The following is a 20,812-nucleotide window of genomic DNA, read 5'->3' as shown; positions in this document are numbered from 1 at the left end:
GGGACTCAGGCAACATCCTAGGGGGACATCTACCTTAAGCTAGATACTAAGCCTTGCTTTAAAAAAAAAAAAAAAAAATCTCAGTGGTACTGTGCAGAACTTCAAGAATCAAAGCTTTGAATTCAATCGGAAAATATCATTAACAGACTGTCTTCTCCAATCTATCACCAAGACAGACACCATGATCTTGAGCTTCCAAGGCCCTGGTACACTGCAGGAAGATCATAGTGTGGCCTTTGAAAGTAATCTCCCAGTGATCTGAACTTAGACAAGCTTCATTAGACAGTTTATTTTAAACTATACCCATACAACAGCAGAGTCCAGCACTGAGTTTGAACAATTACAGCCCTTATAGAAATGTTCTAGGTTTATGAAACACAAGCAGTGATTTTGACAACAAAATGTGCTGACACTGTTTTAATTAAAGATTATTTTCCTATGCTTGTCTAAAAGACCCACTAGGTTCTAGAAGGCTCTTCTGCTTAGACAATATATATTTGTTGTTTAGAGCCCCTAGGGAACATAAGCATGATGAGAAGATCCAAATACTAAATCTAATCTGCAACTATTCCTGAGAACACAGGCCCTACAATTTAAATCAGAAATGTTTACTCTTGACATGATCTTTTATTCCCTAAAAGTGTTGTGGGTTAAAAAAAAAAAAATGCTGGGCTGTGGAGGTACACACCTTTTATTCCAGCACTTGAGAGGCAGAGGTAGGTGGATCTCTGTGAGTTCAAGGCCAGCCTGATCTACAGAGTGAGTTCCAGGGCAGTCAGGGCTACACAGAGAAACCTGAACTCAACCCCTCCCCGAAAAAAAAGTTGTCATTGTTGGTTTAATTCCCAACAGAAGCAAGGTAGATTAGAATATTAAATCATACTTAGAGAAAGAGAGAAAAGGCTCATAACAGTAAACAAATACAGTTTAAGAATAACATTTTAAGGTAGGCAGTGGTGGTGCACACCTTTGATCCCAGCACCCAAGAGGCGGAGAGGGGTGGATCTCCTGGTTTGAGGACAGCCTGGTCTACATGGTGAGTTCCAGGACAACCAGAGCCACACAGAGAAACCCTGTTTCAAAATACCAAGAGAAAAAAAAAGAAAGAGAGAGAGAAGAGTTGAACATTAGCTGTTCTCTCTCAAATGATGTTCCTAACTTGGCAAAAATGAAGGTTTCTTATTGTAGAGACATTTCATACTAAAAACAAACAAAACAAAACTAACAGAAAAGCAAAAGCACTTTCAAATGGCCATTGAGCCTCAATTATTCCACCCTTCCTGTTTCTATCATTTCCTTTTCTCCAACTACATGCCATACTACAAGCAAATTTGTTTAAACTACAAGCAGTTCATCTCTTGTTTTTCTATTGTCAATGGTACTCAACAAAAAAGATACATTTCTTAATCATAATTACTGTGCTACAAAGCATAATGAAAGAACAAGGTAAGGCAGTCTTTCTTGCTTCTGCTTTTAAAATTACACTTTAAAAATTCTTATAAAGACACTGATTGAGCCAGGAATAGTAGTGCATGCCTATAACCCCCAACTACTTGGAAGGCTGAAGTGGGAAGATGCCAAGTTCAAGTCCAGTCTGGTCTACGAAGAAAATTCTGTTCTCTTTTTTTTTTTTTTTTTTTTTTGGTTTTTTGAGACAGGGTTTCTCTGTGTAGCTTTGCGCCTTTCCTGGAACTCACTTGGTAGCCCAGGCTGGCCTCGAATTCACAGAGATCCGCCTGGCTCTGCCTCCCGAGTGCTGGGATTAAAGGCAGAAAATTCTGTTCTTAAAAAGATACTGTTAATTGATAAGAATTTATAAGAGAAATATGGAAGCTATCAAAATCCTGGAAATATTTTTAAAAGCTCTTTCATAATATGAAACAATTTCAAATACAAGGTATTACTTAAAGAATTAAGAGGATGAATGCAAAAGGTAATATACAGCATAAGAACTGATGGAAAACAGCTGGGCAGTCTTTAATCCCAGCACTCAGGAGGCAGCAGAGGCAGGAGGTAGATCTCTGAGTTCAAGGCCAGCCTGGTCTATACAGTGAGTTCCAGGACAGCCAAGTCAACACTGAGAAACTCTGTCCAAACAAAACAAAAACAAACAAACAAACAGAACTGATGGAAAACAAAACTAAAACATGCTTAGTAAGATTTAGAAAGATTTAGCTCTTGGCCTAAAAGTTTAATTTGTTTAGAAGTGAAAGGATGTGGTTATTTTCTAACCATAATATATTTGTGGTATATTTACCCACTTCTCAAAGGAGCTGAGAAGAATTTTCTTTGCTTTCTTTATTTTTTTTAAGACAAGATTTCATGTACCCTTTGCTAGTATGTAGCTGAAGACTGAATTTCTGACCTAAACGCTGCTCCCTTCCAAGAGCTTGGATTCTACTTCATCACTACTAAATGAAAAGCTACAATTATCACCTGAGCTACATGCCTAGCCCCACAGTGCTTTGTTTGTTCGTTTGTTTTGCAGTGCTGGGACCTGAATCTATGGCCTCACGCATGCTAGGCAAGCATTCCGTCACTGTTATATCCCCACCCCAGATGTCTTTTTATTTTTTAAGACAAGCTCTCATGTATTCCAGGCTGGCCTTGAACTGATCTTTAGCAAAAACAAACAAACAGACAAACAAAAACACCACAGTAAAACAAACTGTATTTTAGCCAGGTGGCGGTGGCGCACACCTTTGATCCCAGCACATGGGAGGCAGAGGTAGGCAGATCTCAGTGAGTTTGAGGCCAGCCTGGTCTATAAATCAGTTCCAGGACAGTCAGGATTGTTATACAGAGAAACCCTGTCTCAAGGAAAGAAAAAAAAAAAACTGTATTTTAATTATATTGATCTAACCACTTTGTAACATGTCTTGGAGGAAGAGTGACCTAGAGAAAGGAAATGCAATCAAATGTCAACAAAATAATTTATATGTGAAGTAAAATAACTTGCAACAAATGAGTAAGTGGACAAGACTTAAATCAAAAAGGCTGTGCATAGGAGGGCATAGAAAGGATAAAGGATTTTAAAGATTATTCCCTTTTAATTCATGAGAATGGTAAGGCAATAGATAAAATGGAAAGAGATAAAGCTGAAACGGAAATATTCTAAAGATGGCTGAAAATTAAAGAACATAACATAGAAGGAACAATGACTCTAAAGATTTTAAAACTACATGGAGGTAGAAAGAGGCTCAGCAAGTTTGAGCTAAATAAATGTGATTGATCTTAGGAGAGTAATCAAAGCCATAACTTCAAAAGCAAACCAGTTAAGAGAGACAATAACCAAACAAAAGGTTAAAAATTAAAGTGGACCAGAAAGACAGCTTGGTGAGTAAAGGCACTTGCTGCCACATGTGATGACCTCCATTTGAGCTAAGGGACCCACATGGTGGACTGACCTGTTCTGTGCCATATAGGTACATGCACATAAAATAAATAAAAATGTAAAAAGAAAAATTGAGAATGATTATCACTACTTTGTATTAAATTTCTGCTATCTCCATTTTAAGAAATGACTTTTAAAACACCGTTCAAAAGTTGGGCATGGTGGTGGCATGCCTTCAATCCCAGCAGAGGCTGGTTGAATTCCAGGCCAGCCTGGTCTACATAGTGAGTTCCAGGTCAGCCAGGGCTACATAGAAAGGCCCTGTCTTAAAACGCGCGCACACACACACACACACACACACACACACACACACACACACACACACACGCATGCACGCACGCACGCGCACCCCACACCAAAAAAAAAACAAAAAAACCTCAAGCAAATAAACAACAAAACAAAAACCCGACAACGAAAACAAGCGCAAACAAAAAAACATTCAAGAGGCTAAAGATAAGGGCTCCCACATTAAGTGACTCACAATTGTCTGTAACTCCAGTTACAGGAGATCAGATACCCTCTTCTGGCCTTCAGGCAACCAAATATACATGTGTATACAGAAAGAGAGACACACACACACACACACTCATACATATAAATAAAAAATAGTAAAAGTAATCTAAAGCATCATTAAATAAACTCAATACAGTTCTTTCCTATTACCTATTTGACCCAATTTTGTGCAGAATAAATGATCTATGCTTGTTAGAATAAATGCAAAACAAAGTAAACTAGGTTCACAGAGGCAGCCAAAAATAACCAGAATCTTCAAGCACACTAGAGGTCTTTTAACACTGTTAATGATGGTCAGTATTTGAGTAACAATATCAATAAAATCCATGGGTTTCAATGGAATAGCAATCCCAAAGTTACACCATCATTGAAAAAGTGAGCTAAGCCGGGCGGTGGTGGCGCACGCCTTTAATCCCAGCACTCGGGAGGCAGAGCCAGGCGGATCTCTGTGAGTTTGAGGCCAGCCTGGGCTACCGAGTGAGTTCCAGGAGAGGCGCAAAGCTACACAGAGAAACCCTGTCTCGAAAAACCAAAAAAAAAAAAGAAAAAAGAAAAGAAAAAGTGAGCTAAAACAAGCAACTTTCACAATGTCTAGAACTAAGAAGGGGTTCTGCTGAAAGCAGGATCTGCCTGGAACTTCATGATGCCAGAAGGACGACAAGTCAGAAGCATCAGAGACCATGGAGACAAAGTAAGAAGTCCATCCACAGAAAGCTGCTGAGGAAAGCAAACCTTCCAGAAACCAACAGAAAGACTGTTTTCACACACTATTTACCCACATTCCACAGGAGGGATTTTCCTGTTCCCTATTTTTGTGCAAAGTCTTGATTCATAGTATAGGTTTTCAAAATGTTCCAAAGAAAACATATAAGATCCTGTTATATTGCCTAGCTACAAGCTTCAGGTGTGTCTGAGCAGTAAAAAACCAAGCCTACTTTTCTTATTTACCTGTTTTAAAATGGACAATATCAAACTTTATTCTGGCCACTATTAAAAATACCACTGTAACATTTCATACTAGATGCTTTCTATTCTACTTCATAGTTGCACATATTTGACAATGAAGTACTAAAAATGACTTTCCAGTTTCTAAAAAAAATCTATGAAGGCTATAAGCTGACCTCATTTTTTATCGATTTGTCCTGGTCCTAGTTCAACTGTATATTTAATACAACATGTTCATACATAATAGTAGAGTTTACATTTTCCCAATGGATTCTTCACAGAAAGCCCCATTTGGCAAATGAGGAAAATCCTCAGACAAATTACCCCATTGTTGTATTACCATGTGATCAGACCAAATAAATTATGGTAGCAAAGAGAAGTCAAAGTCATAACAATAAAGTTGCTCAGCTAAAACTATTAGCTAAAATTATTATTATTTTGAAAAATCAAAACGAAATAAACAAGTAAATGAACCCATTCATTAAGAAAGTAGGGCAATCTCTCTAAGGCCAAACATAGGATTCGATGGTTCTTCTTACTAGTCAAAAGCAATTAACAGTTCAAAATCAAGAATCTAAAACTACTTCACAAAAAAAACTAACATCAGTTCTTCATGTTTAATATAAAATTTCTAAAATCCAATCTGGGGCAGAAACATTAATTTGCAAACACTTTCTAAAAGACCTATGGAACAGTCAGGAAGTTGTGGTGCATGCCTTTAATCCCAGAACTTGGGAGGTGGATACAGGTGGATCTCTGTGAGTTTGAGGCCAGCCTGGTCTACAGAACAAGTTCCAGGACAGCCAAGGCTACACAGAGAAACCCTGCCATGAAAAACAAAAAACAAACCCCCAAAATCTATGACACAACATGATGACTACAGTAAATAACAATAAAGCTGTGTAGTCTTGAAAAATACCAAGAGTAGGTGCAAGGTAGTCTCCTAAAAATGATCTCATCAAGGTAATATATATATTACCTCGATAGATGTTAACACTCTACAAATACACAAAATATTACTTCAAAAGATTATACACATATCTGATAGAAATAATTTCATACAATTTCATCTACCACTTTAGAAAGAAAATAAAATGAACTCCTGGATTCTCGCTACACTTTTCCTTCAATATTTTTATTGTGCCGCCCGCTTCACTCCTACAGCCAAGCCAGCTGCTAGTATCTGTAGTCCTTTGGACTGAATACTGTGGTGGAGGATCTAGTCTTATTTTTGAATTCTTAGACTCCAGAACCACACCTGCAACAAAGGACCACAATTGTACAATTAGTTGTGTGATGAATAAAGTGAATAAAGAACTACTGCATTTGGAGGAATCTTATTTAGTGAGAGAATTTCTCTATTTTACCTTTTTGTTTTGGTTTGGTTTTTTAAGACAAGGTTTCTCTGTGTAGCCCTGGCTGTCCTGGAACTGGCTTTGTGGACAGGTTGGCCTCAGACTCAGAGATTCACTGAAGGTCATGGCAGAGCAGAAGGAGCCCTTATTTCCAGCCCCTTAAATGCTTTTGTTTGTTTTGTTTTTGAAACAGGGTGTTTCTATGTAGCCCTGGTTGTCCTGAACTCACTATATAGATCATGCTGGCGTGGAATTCAAAGAGATCCACCTGCCTCTTCCTCTGAATTCTGTGATTAAAGGCATGGACCACCTTCCAGCTCCATTTTACTTTTCAAAAGTTCCGCCTCTGTATTACATACCAATCCTGTACTCCCTACACTTTAAGCTTCCAAATCTCTCTAGGGTTTTTTTGTTTTTTTAAAGACAGGGTCTTTCCACATAGTTCTGGCTGTCCTGGAACTCACTATCATAGACCAGGTAGGTCTACACCAGGTCATCACATCAGGCTTACACAGACAGCAAGGAAATTTATCCAATGAGCTATCTCACTGGCCTCTGTTTTCTCCTTTTTTTTTTTTTTTTTTTTTGGTTTTTCAAGACAGGGTTTCTCTGTGTAGCTTTGTGCCTTTCCTGGAACTCACTTTGTAGACCAGGCTGGCCTCGAACTCACAGAGATCCGCCTGCCTCTGCCTCCCGAGTGCTGGGATTAAAGGCGAGCACCACCACCGCCCGGCTTCTCCTTTTCTTTTAAAGTAAAGAAAACCAGCTGAGTCTGATAATGTATGCCTATAATTCCAGCCCTTGGGAGTACAGGCAGGAGGATCATGAGTTCAACCTTGGCCTCAACACAGTGAAACCAAAATGAGCTTGGGCTATATGAGGTCCTGTTACAAACCAAGCTCTTCTCCAGGGCCAGAGAGATGGCTCACTGGGTAAAGGCATTTGTTGCCAAGCCGAACAATCTGAGTTCAATCCCTGGCCCTACATGGTAGAAGGTTCCACAAATTGTCCTCAAAGCCCCCACCTCCAAAACCCACAATACAAAAGATTCCACCTTTTAGATTTTTGTCACACCGAATAATGAATTAATCAAATATTTATCCATTTTGTCACATAGTTTCATTATAATAGAATTTCTGATCCAATGTCACTGAAACAAATTAAATTCTACTCCTCTCTTTCCTATACTTATTTTTTGGATTACTTAGTATTTTTACTAATCCAGGTTGGGTATACTTTTTAATTTATTTTTGGGTGTATGTGCATATGTGCATCATCCTCAACTGTTCTCTTCCTCTCTTCCTCCTCTTTTTGGGGTGGGGGTGGTTGGGTGAGTTTCATCACTTTTCAGCCCTGGCTAGCCTTGAATTCACTGAGATCCACATGGCTCTACCTTGCAGAGTGCTGGGATTAAAGGCATCTATCACTATCCCAGCAGTCTTCACCTTATTTTGTGTCTCACTGAACCTGGAACTTGCTGATTCATCTGGACTGCTGGCAAGCCCCAGGAATCCTGTCTTTGCTTCTCCAGTGCTGGGATTACAGACATAAACCGCTGCACCCGGGTTGTCTGGGACCTGAACTCGGGTCCTCATGCTTCCAAGGCAAGCGTTTTACTGACTGAACCATCTCCCTAGCTCCTGGATATCCTTTTATGTGTGTTTTGTTTTAGAGGGTTTTTTTGTTTTAGTTTGTTGTTGTTGTTTTGGGGGGGACAGGGTTGGCAGTTCTGGGGAGCAAACCCAGAGCCTTATGTTATGCTAGGCAAATGCTCTACCACTGAACTACACTTTCCAATCCAAAGTGAATTAAGATACTTTTAAGCCGACAGTTTATTCCAAGGGTCCCCAAATTACTTAAAGCACACAAAAATTTTGTTATACCAATTATGACATAAATGAATTTTGCTAATTTAACAGTCTCCCCCCAAAACACAAATTCCCCAAGTACAAAAGAACTGATTCTACTGCAAAGAGATCTTTACCTGGCTTAAAAAAAGAATGTAAATAAGATAGAATATTCTTTCCATACTTAACAGATTGATTATAACTGCCAATCCACTAACCATCTAATAAAACTAATTTGAGAACTGAGCAGTTGTTTAAGCAGAGCCTCTGTGAAAACAGCTCACACACATTAACTTGAAGAAGCCTCGGAAAAGCATCTAATGGCCCATTTTCAATGTGCTTTTGCTTATTATTTTGAAGTATGTCTTCTTAAATGTCTCAAACTATGCACAATAAAGCTACTTATATTCTATTATCAAAACAGAATATTATATTCCTAAAGCAGAGTACTCTACTGAAAATATAAAGTCAGCATAGTAAGGCAGTGGAATGGGACAAGTGAGACTTTTGTACACAAAGGCTTAGTAGCAGCAGAGCAGCTAACAGGGTAAAGCCTGAACAACACCAAGGGATGATCTGAAGTACATGAGACAAGCTGAGGCAAGCTCCAAATAAAGTGCATTTCTACTAGATCAACCCAGGGGCAGGTGAAGGTCAACTGAATGAGGTTTTCTATTACAGAAGCTCCACTGTTAACCAATACATACGACCCAAAGGCAGTTTGCTTCCAATCACAAAAACAAAGCTTAATCTTCACAGAAAAGATACTGGGAAATGAAACACAACTATCAGTTGTTAAACCAAATATAAACAACATGGAAAACAAAATAATATAAGCTTTAAATACAAACAACAGTTAATATTTAAAAATCTGAAAGCTGGGCGGTAGTGGCACACGCCTTTCGTCCCAGCACTTGGGAGGTGAGGTAGGTGGATCTCAGTGAGTTCAAAGTCAGCTTGGTCTACAAAGCAAGTTCCTGGACAGTCAGGACTGCTACACAGAGAAACTCTGCCTAAAAAAAAAAAAAAAATCTGTATTTACCCATATGCTCTTAACAGGAAGGACTACAATTGCCACAGTGCAATGTCAAAAATTGGGAGGGGGGCAATGTTTATGTCCAAATAGAGAACTTCCTCCCAATAAATTAAATTTAATCAAACAACATGAAACAAATAAAATATCTCTTATTTTCACTTTTAAAAATGAACTATGGGGGCTGGATGAAGTATCACTTAGTATGAGAAAGGCATCCCATTACAAATCAACTCTCCTAAAACCTTTCTCTCTCCAATGTTCCTCTCTATGCTTTTAGTTCCCTCTACAGACTGACTTCTCTACAACAAATAACTCAGTACTACCCTCGTTCGTACTCTAAAGGACCTCAGTGAGAGACTGAGGAAATGCCAGTGAAGAACTTGTAGAACACAGTTCTGGCTAGGGGAGGCCCTGGCTTAGATCCCAGTTCTGCAAAAACAAAGTAACTTGGATACTACCTCCAACCAGACTACCAGTCAAGCCAGGCTCCAATCTGCTCTCTGACTTCCTTATCCAATTCTCATCTAAAGGAACTTCTCCAATTATATCATTTGATCAATCTTTGGAACACCTTGGGCTTCTATAAATAACAAAGCCTTCCCCCTCAAATGAACACTTTAGAAAGCAAAGCAAAATTGTGTAAACAAATATAAAAGTAGGTAAAAATAAAATTAAGCAAGCAACACTTAAAACATTAAAACATAACTTCCAGTTATTTTCTTAACTTAAAACCTACCTTTCTCAAAAATACTAAGACACCTTCTTTATGCTAAAGCACTGGATTACTGCAACATAATGGAGTAAAGACAGTGCCTCCAATCCCAAATCCCTTCAAAACACATTTTGTAGGACCAGGGCCTGCTATGTATGTAATAAAACTCATACAAAAACACATAAAAACCAAGACTTAGTTTATGTTTTTAAAGGACAGAGAAAGTATATATCAAGTTGGTACTTAAGATAAATCTTATCTACTGGGACCACAGAATACCACACCAAAAAACAACCTCTGACATATCAGATCATCACTGTACAATACTTAAGAACTCTTAAGTTGAGACTCTGTAGCCTCATGAGCTATAGCAAGCATTTCAACAGCAAGTGCCCAGCAAAGACAGAGGAAAAAGGTAAGTGCTTGGGATGGTCTTTCTATACGCTGTGAATACGTGTTGCTACCATTGGCTAACGAAGCTGTTTTGGTCCATGGTAAGGCAGGATAAGAGCCAGGAGTGAAATCCAAGAGAGAGACAGGGAGAAGAGGGCAGAGTCAGAGCAGACGCTAGCCCTCCACCCAAGGAGCAACATGTCAGCAGACCAGTAATGCCATGGCCGTGGCAAAACACAGATTAATAGAAATGAGTTAATTTAAGATGAAAGAGCTAGCTAGCAAGAATCCTGAGCCATAGGCCAAACAATTTGTAATTAATATAAGCCTCTGTGTTTATTTTATAAGCTACTATGGGCCAGGCGGGACACAGGAAAACTTCCGGCTATAGATAAGAATCAAAAAGACTATATTAGGAAGCATGAAAAGAAGACAGGGAGATGCAGATTAAACAAAGAAAGCTAAATACAAGATTTGGGAAGGGCGGGAAGAAAATGCAACAATGAGAAGGTGTTGCTGAGGTACAGAGAAGGCTCTGCTCTCTCAAGAGGCATGTGCAAATGTAAGGCACCAGACTAGAAGCCTTCCAATAATGAGCTGCCTGACAAATTATTTTAAGAAAGTCTTAGGAAAACCCCTGGAAACTGGAATGAAATGAATTTAGAATTTAATCTTTCTCTTTTTTAGAAAGTATTTTTATAATATTTTATTTCAATTATACATTATTTTTAAGAGCTTTAGTCAGAATTTAAGCTCTAAACCTAACTTTACATTAACAATTGATTTCTAATACTCTCAAGTGGAGTACCAGCATTAATAGTAGGCTTTAGAAAAATACTTCAGTTCTAGTCATTTAAAATGACACCAAAGAGGAGAAACATCCAGGATAAAAAAATAAAAAGATGCTATGTCCAAAGCTAAAAGTTGTCAGAATGAGTTTTAATCTGGTTAACTCTAAAAGAAATACAAGAGAGAGCAGATGTGACCCGAAATAAGCCTCCTATTTTAAGGGTACAGGAGTAAAAGAACTGGTGAAGTATGGGCAGCTAACAGAAATTTAAAAAGTCATTTCAAGGAGAGGAACGCTATAATTTTCCAAAGTCAAAATGAGCTAATGAAATGTTATTCAGGGCAAAAAACACAAAATATTAATTAAGACTCTTGTTTTATACTGTCTCTCCAAAACAAGCCAGAACTGGTTAGGATATCCTCAGAAAGCTAGGGCTCAAGGCGGACAACAGATCCGAGTTCTTTAAAGGCTGTCTGAAGCTTGTAATGATATATATATCCCAATCATTGTTTCACGGGCTAAGGAAGCTTAAGTGCAATCAGTGTCTCTTCATGGCCTTTTCTCTTTGGTGTGTGTGTGAGTGGGCATAAAGATGCCAGAGTTCAACGGTGCCAGGCTTCCTCAGTCCCTCTCCATCTTATTTTCTAAGACAGTCTCACTGATCCTGGAGCTGGCAGATTCAGCTAGGCTGGCTGGCCAACACACCTCAACGGCCATCATGTCTCTGCCTCCTCACACTGCTATTACAGGGCCGTGCTACCACACTCAACTTTTACGCAGGTGTTGGGGATTGAGTCCTTAACTGACTGAACATCTCCCCAGCCCCACGGTCTTTTCTTATACCATTCCTCTGACTAGAAAGCTCAATAATAAAAATTACAAAATCTTAGGCCTGGTCCTTTTAGCTTCAGAATTTTTTATATATGTTCATCAGGAAAAAAAGTTTTTACTGGCCAGGCGGTGGTGGCGCACGCCTTTAATCCCAGCACTCGGGAGGCAGAGTCAGGCGGATCTCTGTGAGTTCGAGGCCAGCCTGGTCTACAAAGTGAGTTCCAGGAAAGGCGCAAAGCTACACAGAGAAACCCTGTCTCGAAAAACCAAAAAAAAAAAAAAAAAAAAAAAAAGTTTTTACTAACAAGTATGTATAAATAAAAACAAAAACAATAACACTAAAAAACCAAAACCAAAACTGTGAAGTCAACTGTTGCCGACAGGACTGACTCTGTGGACTTGACATTCTGTGTTTTCTCTAGCCATTTATTTTCTCCTAATTCTAGCCGACATACACTACCATTATCTATCACCATCCTTCATTTTCTTCATATATGCACAAAACAATTATCAGCAGCACTATGTATACACGTACCCATACATACATGTATACACACACATAAAAAGACACACAGCAAAGAGCCCCAGAATCAGAATATAAGCCAAAGATGAAGACATAAATAACACCGCAAGATAGGAACAAACAATTGATTCTTATTTCTAAGATAAAGCAAATCATGGTTGGTCACAACTCACCAGATGGCTCTTCTGGTTCACTTTCATTTTCTTCCTCAGGTGGAGCTTGAGGAGGTGGTGGGGGAAGCTTCTTTTCCTTCTCTGCTTTGGCATTTCTCTCTTCTTCTGAATAATACTCATCTTCTGAGAGGTTGGCCAAGCTTTCATCCATTTCTCTGTATTCTACCTATGTGGAGATTATACCAGAAAAAACTAAATACAATGAGAATTTCAATCAGGGACTCTATTTGGAACCATTAAGGGAAATTAATTGATTTCAAACTTCACAAGGATCTAGCCAACTTAGTTATTAAAGACAGAAGGCCTCAAGGAAGAATATAGTGTCAGTTTAGGTTTACTCCAATCTGTAACTTACATCATAATGCTGGTCACATATCTCTAACTCAAGCTCTCTTTCAAGTTTTTTTCAGTGTGTATATTATCATGCTCACACACTAAAGTTTCAATTAAAATAGCCCTCATCCAAAAATACAGTTAACTAGTGCACAAGATATGATGATATATGCCTATAATTCTAGCACCCAGGTTCTTGAACCCAGGTTCAAGGCTAACCAACAATTTCATGGGCAGCCTACATCAAAATATCTTGTCTTAGAATATTCAAGACTGATGATGTAGCTCAGGCATTAGTTTCTCTTCCCACTGTGGCTACTTTGAGTATCTTTCCCCCCACCCCCCCGACTTTTGCTATTATTTGTCTCTTTAAATTGACAAATAAATACTGAGGACAGATGGCCCAGCCTAGTTGGTTAGTTCTACTGCCAGAGCCTAGGCATTGACCCTGCCATCTTCAGTAACACCTTTACAAAACTTCAACCTAATTTTGATTATGTAATTTCATGCTATTTTAAAAGAGACAATCCCACATTAGACAAATCTCCAAGCAACAAAACTGCTATATTGTCTGTATACATCTCAAAACTCTTAAAGCAAAGCCTGTGTAAACTGGCCTCAGCTTCTTTTTTAAAAAATTCTGTGTGGTGTATGTACTACTGCACATTCTAAGCCCAAAGGAGAAAAATGGATGCCCTGTTCTATTACTCTCCGCTTTCTTCCCTTGAGACAGGGTCTCTCACTGAACCTGGAGCTTGTCTAGCAGTCAATAAGCCTTGGAGAGCCTCCTGTTTCCACTTCCCCCACAACGCTGGCCACACTCATCAGCTTACCTTTTATTCTTTAAACGGATAATCATCCACTGAAGCTATGATTTACACTAGTTCCCAAGTCTGGCTATGAATGGCTAAAATTTCTGACCTCTTTGCTGCTACTTTTTTTGCATTTTTTTTTTTTTTGCTATGGCCGTTTTAACATCCGAGTGTTTCTGTGCACCACATGCATACAGTGTCCACATAGACCAGAAGAGAGCATTGGATCCCCTGGATCAGATGGTTGTGAGTCACCATGTGGGTACTGGGAATCAAACCCAGGTCCTCTGGAAGAACAGCCAGGGCTCTTAATCACTGAGCCATCTCTAGCCCCACATCCTTGCTTCTTACTGTCCCCAAAATAAACATATCTCATGTTTCTTTTGAAAGTTTAAGAAGTGATCACAGGCTGGGAAGATGACTCCTGGGACAAATGCACAAAGAGTAAACAGAAATGAAGACCACAGTCCCCAGCACCCACATAAAAGGCTGTCAGGAGTGGCGGCCCACATGTAATCCTAGTGCTCAGGAGACACAGGGATCCTTGGAGTAAGACAGACAAGCCAAACCACAAAAGTTTGGGGTTCAGTCAGAAACCCTGCCTCAGTGGAAAGTGATTAAGAAAAACACTCTATACCAACCTCCACATGCACGCAAACATAAGCACACACACACTAGCTACACATATGCACGTACAAAAGAAAAAAAAGCTAATCGAGAAGGAAAAACAGGAATTAAGCCCAAGAGAATTACAAAGACAATGGCTTAGTCAGTAACATTCAGAAAAAGGAGAATCTTGGAGGCTTGCAGTCATCTGGGCAAATCAGTGAGCTCCAGGCTCAAAGAAAGAGAAAGAGCCTAGATTAAAAATAATTCAGAGAGGAGCTGGAGAGATGGAGCAGAGGTTAAGAGCATTGGCTGCTCTTCCAGAGGTCCTGAGTTCAATTCCCAGCAACCACATGGTGGCTCACAACCATCTACAATGAGATCTGGTGCCCTCTTCTGGCATGCAGGCGTACATGCAGGCAGAATACTATATACATAATAAATAAATAAATCTTTAAAAATAATAATTCAGAGAAATGACTGAGGAGGACAACTGATCAACCTCTACCTCTATACAAACATAAACATACATACATACCATGCACCCGCACGCACAAACATGAACACGTAAGCACAGGCTCGTGTGTACACACACACACACACACACACACACACACACACACCCTCGAGAAATTTCCTTTTCTTTTTTTTTGGTTTTTCGGGATTAAAGGCGTGCGCCACCATTGCCTGGTGAGAATTTTTTTTAAAAGAATGTAATAAAGTAGTTCTACAATTCCTATGAAAACAATATGATCTTGAAAAAGAACAAAACTGAAGAGTTCACAGAGTTCACAAATCTTGATTTCAAAAATGTTTTTCAAAACCACAATAACCAGAACAGTGTGTTAGTGACATATGGGTAGAAAACTACATCAAAGGACAAAATGATGGAACAGAAAGACATTCCTTAGGTGTAACACTGGGAGCAGTGGAACAAGGAGAAAACATAAATTGGACCTCATCAAAGTTTAAAACTTTTTAAACTAAAAAATAAATAAATAAATAAATCTTGCTATAAAACTATTTAAAAACCCATTAAAAAAAAAGAGCCAAGAATGTGACTAGGTAGAGCTGGGGAATGTGACTCAGTTAGTAGAGTGCCTGCCTAGCACAAAGCATGCCCTGGGTTTGATTCCCAGTGCCAAATAAAACTGGGTATAAGTGACACGTACCAGTAATCACAGCACTGTACTAAAGATGGAGGCAGGTGGATCAGAAACTCAAGGTCATCCTCAACTACATACCGAGTTTAAGACCAGCCTAAACTGTCCTTTAAAAAAAAAAAATGAGCTGGGCAATGGTGGCTCACGCCTTAAATCCCAGCACTCAGGAGGCAGAGCCAGGCAGATCTCTGTGAGTTCGAGGCCAGCCTGGTCTACAGAGCAAGATCCAGGACAGGGACCAAAACTACACAGAGAAACCCTGTTGTAGCAGGAATCTTAAAAGGTCTTATTAATAAAAACAAACCTGGAGCCAGGTATTGGGGTGAACGCTGAAAGATCAGAGAAACAGAACAGGCCACAGCTAATCTCACCTTGCCAACTTCTCAGCTGATCCTGTTTCCTCAAACTGGAAGCCTCTGTGTCCTTATCCAAATAGATCTCAGCTGAATTGCTGCTAAAAGCCTAAAAGCTGGTTTTCATGCCTTATATACCTTTCTGCTTCCTGCCATCACTTCCTGGGATTAAAGGCATGATCACCATGCCTGGCTGTTTCCAGTGTGGCTTTGAACTCACAGAGATCCACATGGATCTCTGCCTTTGGAATGCTAGGATTAAAGGTGTGTGTGCCACCATTTTCTGGCCTCTATGTCTATCTAGCGGCTGTTCTATTCTCTGACCCCAGATAAGTTTATTAAAGTGGACAATATATTGGGGGACATAATATCACCACACCCTGTCTTGAAAAACAAAAACAACAAAAAAGGTATCTCACATACAAAAGGCAATGGGGGGCAGTGGTGGCGCACGCCTTTAATCCCAGCACTCGGGAGGCAGAGCCAGGCGGATCTCTGTGAGTTCGAGGCCAGCCTGGGCTACCAAGTGAGTCCCAGGAAAGGCGCAAAGCTACACAGAGAAACCCTGTCTCGAAAAACCAAAAAAAAAAAAAAAAAAAAAAAAAAAAAGGCAAAGGGGTGGAGGTGGCACATGCCTTTAATCCCAGCACTTGGGAGACAATAGAGGCAGATCTCTGAGTTTGAGGCCAGTCTAATCTACAGTGTGAGTTCCAGGACCACCAGGACTACACAAAGAAACCCTATCTTGAAAAACAAAAACAAAAAAGAAAACAAAAACAAGCCGACCCCAACCATGTTCAACATCATTAGCCATTAAGGAAATGCATATCAAAGTACAATGAGATGCCATTTCAGACCCACAAAGACGGCTATAGTGAAAGACAGACAATGCTAAATACAAAGATATGGAGAAAATGAACGCACACACATGCCGACGAAAAGGTGAAACTGTAGCTGCTACTTTAGGAAAACATTTGGTACCATTTCCTCATCAAAGAAAAGCAGAATTCACACGTGACTCAGCAATTATAATCCCAGGTACTACAAGACTTGAAAACTTATGCTTACATGTTGTACATCACAGCTAAATTATACATAACAGCAAAAAAGTAGAGACTCCCCGCCCCCTCCCAAATGTCCATCAAATGGACAAATGACAAACCCGTACTAATGGCAAAAATACAGAGGCACATATCCTGAGACGCCATACGGAATGTTCAGAATAAGCAACTCCATCGAGTCAGAAAGTAGACTAATAGCTGCCAGGGGTTGGAGGTGGGGAAACAGTGAAAATGTTCTACACTGACTGTGGTGCTGATTTATCTTATGAATACATATTTAAAAAACAACATTGGCACATGAATGATCTCAAATCCGTTTCTGGCCACACTTTCAACTGAATTGATAAAACGGAACCCTACTGGGCTCTGCCTTGTTTCATTTCTAAGGGTTGAAGTCATCAACCTCTGTGCTTTTTAATGCCTCTAAAATAAAACAAAAACCCACACAAAAACAACAAAAAATAATGCAGGCTGATTGAAATATGTTCAGATTATCTGGGTACTGGGCGGGAGTGGGGTTGGGAGGGGTGTTTCCACTTATGTCTTTTGCCTTCACCACATGCACTTTTTCTTTGGAAGTTAAAAACAGGATTCTAGTTTTGGGGATTTTAAAAGCATGTTGGCTAGGTTTCCTTATGGCATTTTCACACATAATTGGTTTTGGTTGACCCTCCTTATCCCCTTCCTCTCTTCCATCTGGACTGAAACCATTCCAGCCCCAGTACTCCATCTTTCTAATCCGTGTTCTGATGAAAGCCCACAGAAAAAAGTCTTCCCTCCAAATTCATTTTACTGGACAGAGAACATGAGATCTCTCAAGCAGGTAGTTGAAGCTGAGGGCTCTCTGGTAAAACATTCCTCTCAAGATGCTCCTCATCCCACCAATTTAGAAAAACCATACACAGCAGCCTGGCACAAGGATGTCCACCTGTCATCCTGGATACTCTGGAAGCCTAGGTGGATGTGTTCATTCCAGAGTTCGAGATGAAACTGCGCAACATAACAAGATGTCATATCAAAACCAAAACAAGCCCAGGCCTAATAAGGCAGGCCTAGAATCTCAGTCACTTGGGAGGTTGACACAGGAGGATCACAAGTTCAAGCCCTATCTAGGCCACAAAATAAACTCAGGGCTAACCTGGGCTTCAATAGCTTTAATATAAAAAGGGTAGAAAACCTGTCTAGCACATTCAGTTCCTGAGCACAGCAGGAGAAAACGTGTATAAGGAAAGGGCACCTAAGCTGAACAACTTTAACACTTGTACTGATGTATTTATTTTGCAGTGCTGTGGGCACAAACCCTGGGCCTGGGTCATGCTAGGCAAGTGCTGTGCCATCGAGCTACATCCCTAGACTACTTCATGCATTCAACATATAACCGCATGTACTTCCAGTTTTCCCTATCGGATTAAGAACTCTCCAGAAGCAGGGCAATGGTGGCACACGCCTTTAATCTCAGCACTCTGGAGGCAGAGGCAGGCAGATCTCTGTAAGTTCGAGGCCAGCCTGGTCTACAAAGTGAGATCCAGGACAGGCTCCTAAGCTACATACACAGAGAAACCTTTGTCTCGAAAAAAACAAACAAACATCTCTCCAGAAAACGCCAAAGTCTGTGCAGTAAAGCCACACCAGTGTGCTTGGCAATGTCACTGCCCCAGGTGGTTCTTTGTTTTGAATGACACCTTGTCAAAACACCAAACTTTTACATTGTAAACCTCAGTTTACTTATTCTTAAAATGAAGCTAACAATACCCGTTTGGTGGTGTTTGGCAAAACGAAAACGTTGGCCGCGTGCCAAATGCACCATCTGGCACACAGAGGTGTGAGACTGAGGTTATCTGTTTATCAAATCTTAATATTTGCATCTGCACCGTGACCAACTGGTATGTGCATTCTTCATCCTGCTTCCACATCTGTAAAGTCTACCCGAGGCTGGAGACAGCGTCTGCCGCCAAGCCTGACAACCGCGGTTCGATTCCTGAGCATGGCGGAAAAACAAAACCGACTCGGGGGAATTGTCCTATGATCTCCACTAGCACACAGACAATAAATAATATTTTTTTTTTAAAAAATCTACGCCAAAAGAGCACTGTGAGAGAAAAATAATTTAAAAACCTGGCGTAGAGCAAGACCTTTTAAAAACAAAAGAAAAAAAAAAACCCTTCCTTTTCGTGTTCTTTGACTCTCGAGCATCACCTCCTGCTCCCACACGCACCCAGATCAAAAGCAGCCCGATGTCCGTACACACCAGCCACCCAGGTGGACCAACGCGTCGGGAAGCCATCTTTCCCAGTCAGAAGATCACGGTCACACCCTCCCGTGCCCGACACCCCGGGTCCCCGCACAAAGGCCGGGCCTCCCCTCCCCCGCCACCCTCACTCCCAGGCTGGGCCTGGCCTCACCTTCGCCCGCTTGCGCCTGCTGGTCCGCCGGCCCTCCGGGGTCTCGGCTATCCCCGTCTCCATGGGCGTCGCGGAGCCGGGCCCGGCCGTGGGCCCCGCCTGAGGCCCGGCGGACCCGGGAGGCTCGGCCAGGCCCCCGGGAGGCGAGGCCCGCGGAGGCTCCTTCTTTCGGGGAGTGCGCTCGCCCGCCGGCCCCGTGGCGACGTCGGTGGGGCCCGCCAGGCCCGCGGTTGGCGCGGCCACCTCAGAGCCGTTCTCGGCGCCGCCCGCCGCCCCGGGCCCGGCCTCCGTCCCAGCCGCCGCCGCCGCCGCCGCCGCCGCCGCCGCCGCCGCCGCCGCCGCCTTCTTCCCAGACAACATCTCGGGCCGCCTGGCCGCCGCGGGCCGCAGGGGCCGCTCGGTCTGCCGCTCCGTGGGTCCGCAGCCGCCTGGCCCCTCCGCACCGCACCTCGCACGGTCCGTGAGAAGCACGACACCTCCGCGTGCGCACGCGCCCTGCGCGCTCCCGCCGCGTCGGGACAAAAAGCCGCAGCTGTCCCCGGCAGGTCCTCCTCGCAGCCATAGAGCGGCGCCCTGGAGGCTAGAGCGGAACCGGAGCGCCGAGCGCGAGGCCGACGTAGAGCGCCCCCTGCGGTAGGGAGTCAACTAAGACCATTCATTCTTACTGCAGGACAAGGGTTGAATTATGGAGTTCTGGCTTTCAGAGAGCTTACCACCTAATTGAGACAGGGGAACTCCGAAAGGACGACTTAATGATCGCTTAGTTATCCTACGCTGTGTTACTCAACCTTAAGAGCACTTGCCTAGCAGGTATATGGCCCTGGGTTATCCCTGGCGCTGGGGGACTTCATAATCGCCCAGTTTGGACTTGGGGGTGGGGGGTGAGGTGGGGGGTGGGAATGAAGTGTGCACGAATTTCCATGGTAATAAAATAGGTAGAAATGAAGAAATCCTGGTTTGAGTCAAAGTGAACTCTCTCTTGCCGCCAAGCCTTGTTCGTTTTGTTTCTTGGATCAGCAAGCATACCGTCTACATTCACACTCCCCACCATGCCTCTCCAAGTCCCTCATCTCCAGGCACATAACACCTCTTCTACCTGTCAGTTCTTTCTAATGTTGTGGTGGTGGGTGTTTTATTTGTGGAATCTTGAGATGTATGGGAAGTTGAGTGTGGGTGGTGTTGTGGGGGCATTCATCAGAGAAGACTGCTCCGACATGGGTTTAAGCTAATAGAAAATCTTTATGAGCTGGCTGGCGACTACGGGGTCTTTTGGATCCCAGTGTATTCCTGAGCCTTTCTCGGGGTGAGCTTTTAAGCACAAAAACCATCTCCTGGGTTGACATACTTCAGTTAACAAGAACAGTTAGCCAGAAGTAGAACTACAAAAGCCAAAAAGCAAGGTTAGTACATTTTCCAGAACCATGGACTTTGATGGATTAAGCCTTTGTTTTAGTTTTGGCAGATGGTGCTGTCTATGCGCTGAGTTTTACAGCCTGAATGGTACTTTTCACCATGGAGTCAGTTGTGCTAGGGTCCCGGGGCCTACTAATGTCTGGGGCCCTGTTACGGG

General features: G+C 41.7%; 1 protein-coding gene across 4 annotated transcripts in view; it reads right to left on the bottom strand.

Moving 5' to 3' along the window:
• Kdm1a (lysine demethylase 1A) overlaps positions 1–19,797 on the bottom strand; it is a 52,404-nt gene extending 32,607 nt beyond the window's left edge. For 2 of the 4 annotated variants that reach the window (XM_052715722.1, XM_052715724.1), the window contains exons 1-2: positions 19,243–19,797; positions 12,513–12,678 (exon numbers count right to left, since the gene is read on the bottom strand). In XM_052715722.1, the coding sequence (XP_052571682.1) occupies positions 12,513–12,678; positions 19,243–19,602 (526 nt within the window). In that variant the 5' untranslated portion in view covers positions 19,603–19,797. The remainder of the gene's footprint in view (positions 1–12,512; positions 12,679–19,242) is intronic. The other 2 variants (XM_052715723.1, XM_052715725.1) reach the window with 1 other exon arrangement.
• Between the last annotated feature and the right edge of the window lie 1,015 nt (positions 19,798–20,812).

This window comes from Peromyscus californicus, unplaced genomic scaffold (genome assembly GCF_007827085.1).
Source record: "Peromyscus californicus insignis strain IS unplaced genomic scaffold, ASM782708v3 Scaffold_5__1_contigs__length_169319896, whole genome shotgun sequence".
Classification (NCBI taxonomy): Eukaryota; Metazoa; Chordata; class Mammalia; order Rodentia; family Cricetidae; genus Peromyscus; species Peromyscus californicus.
Note: the sequence above shows the minus strand (reverse complement) of the source record. Positions and strands in the feature narration are given on the sequence as shown.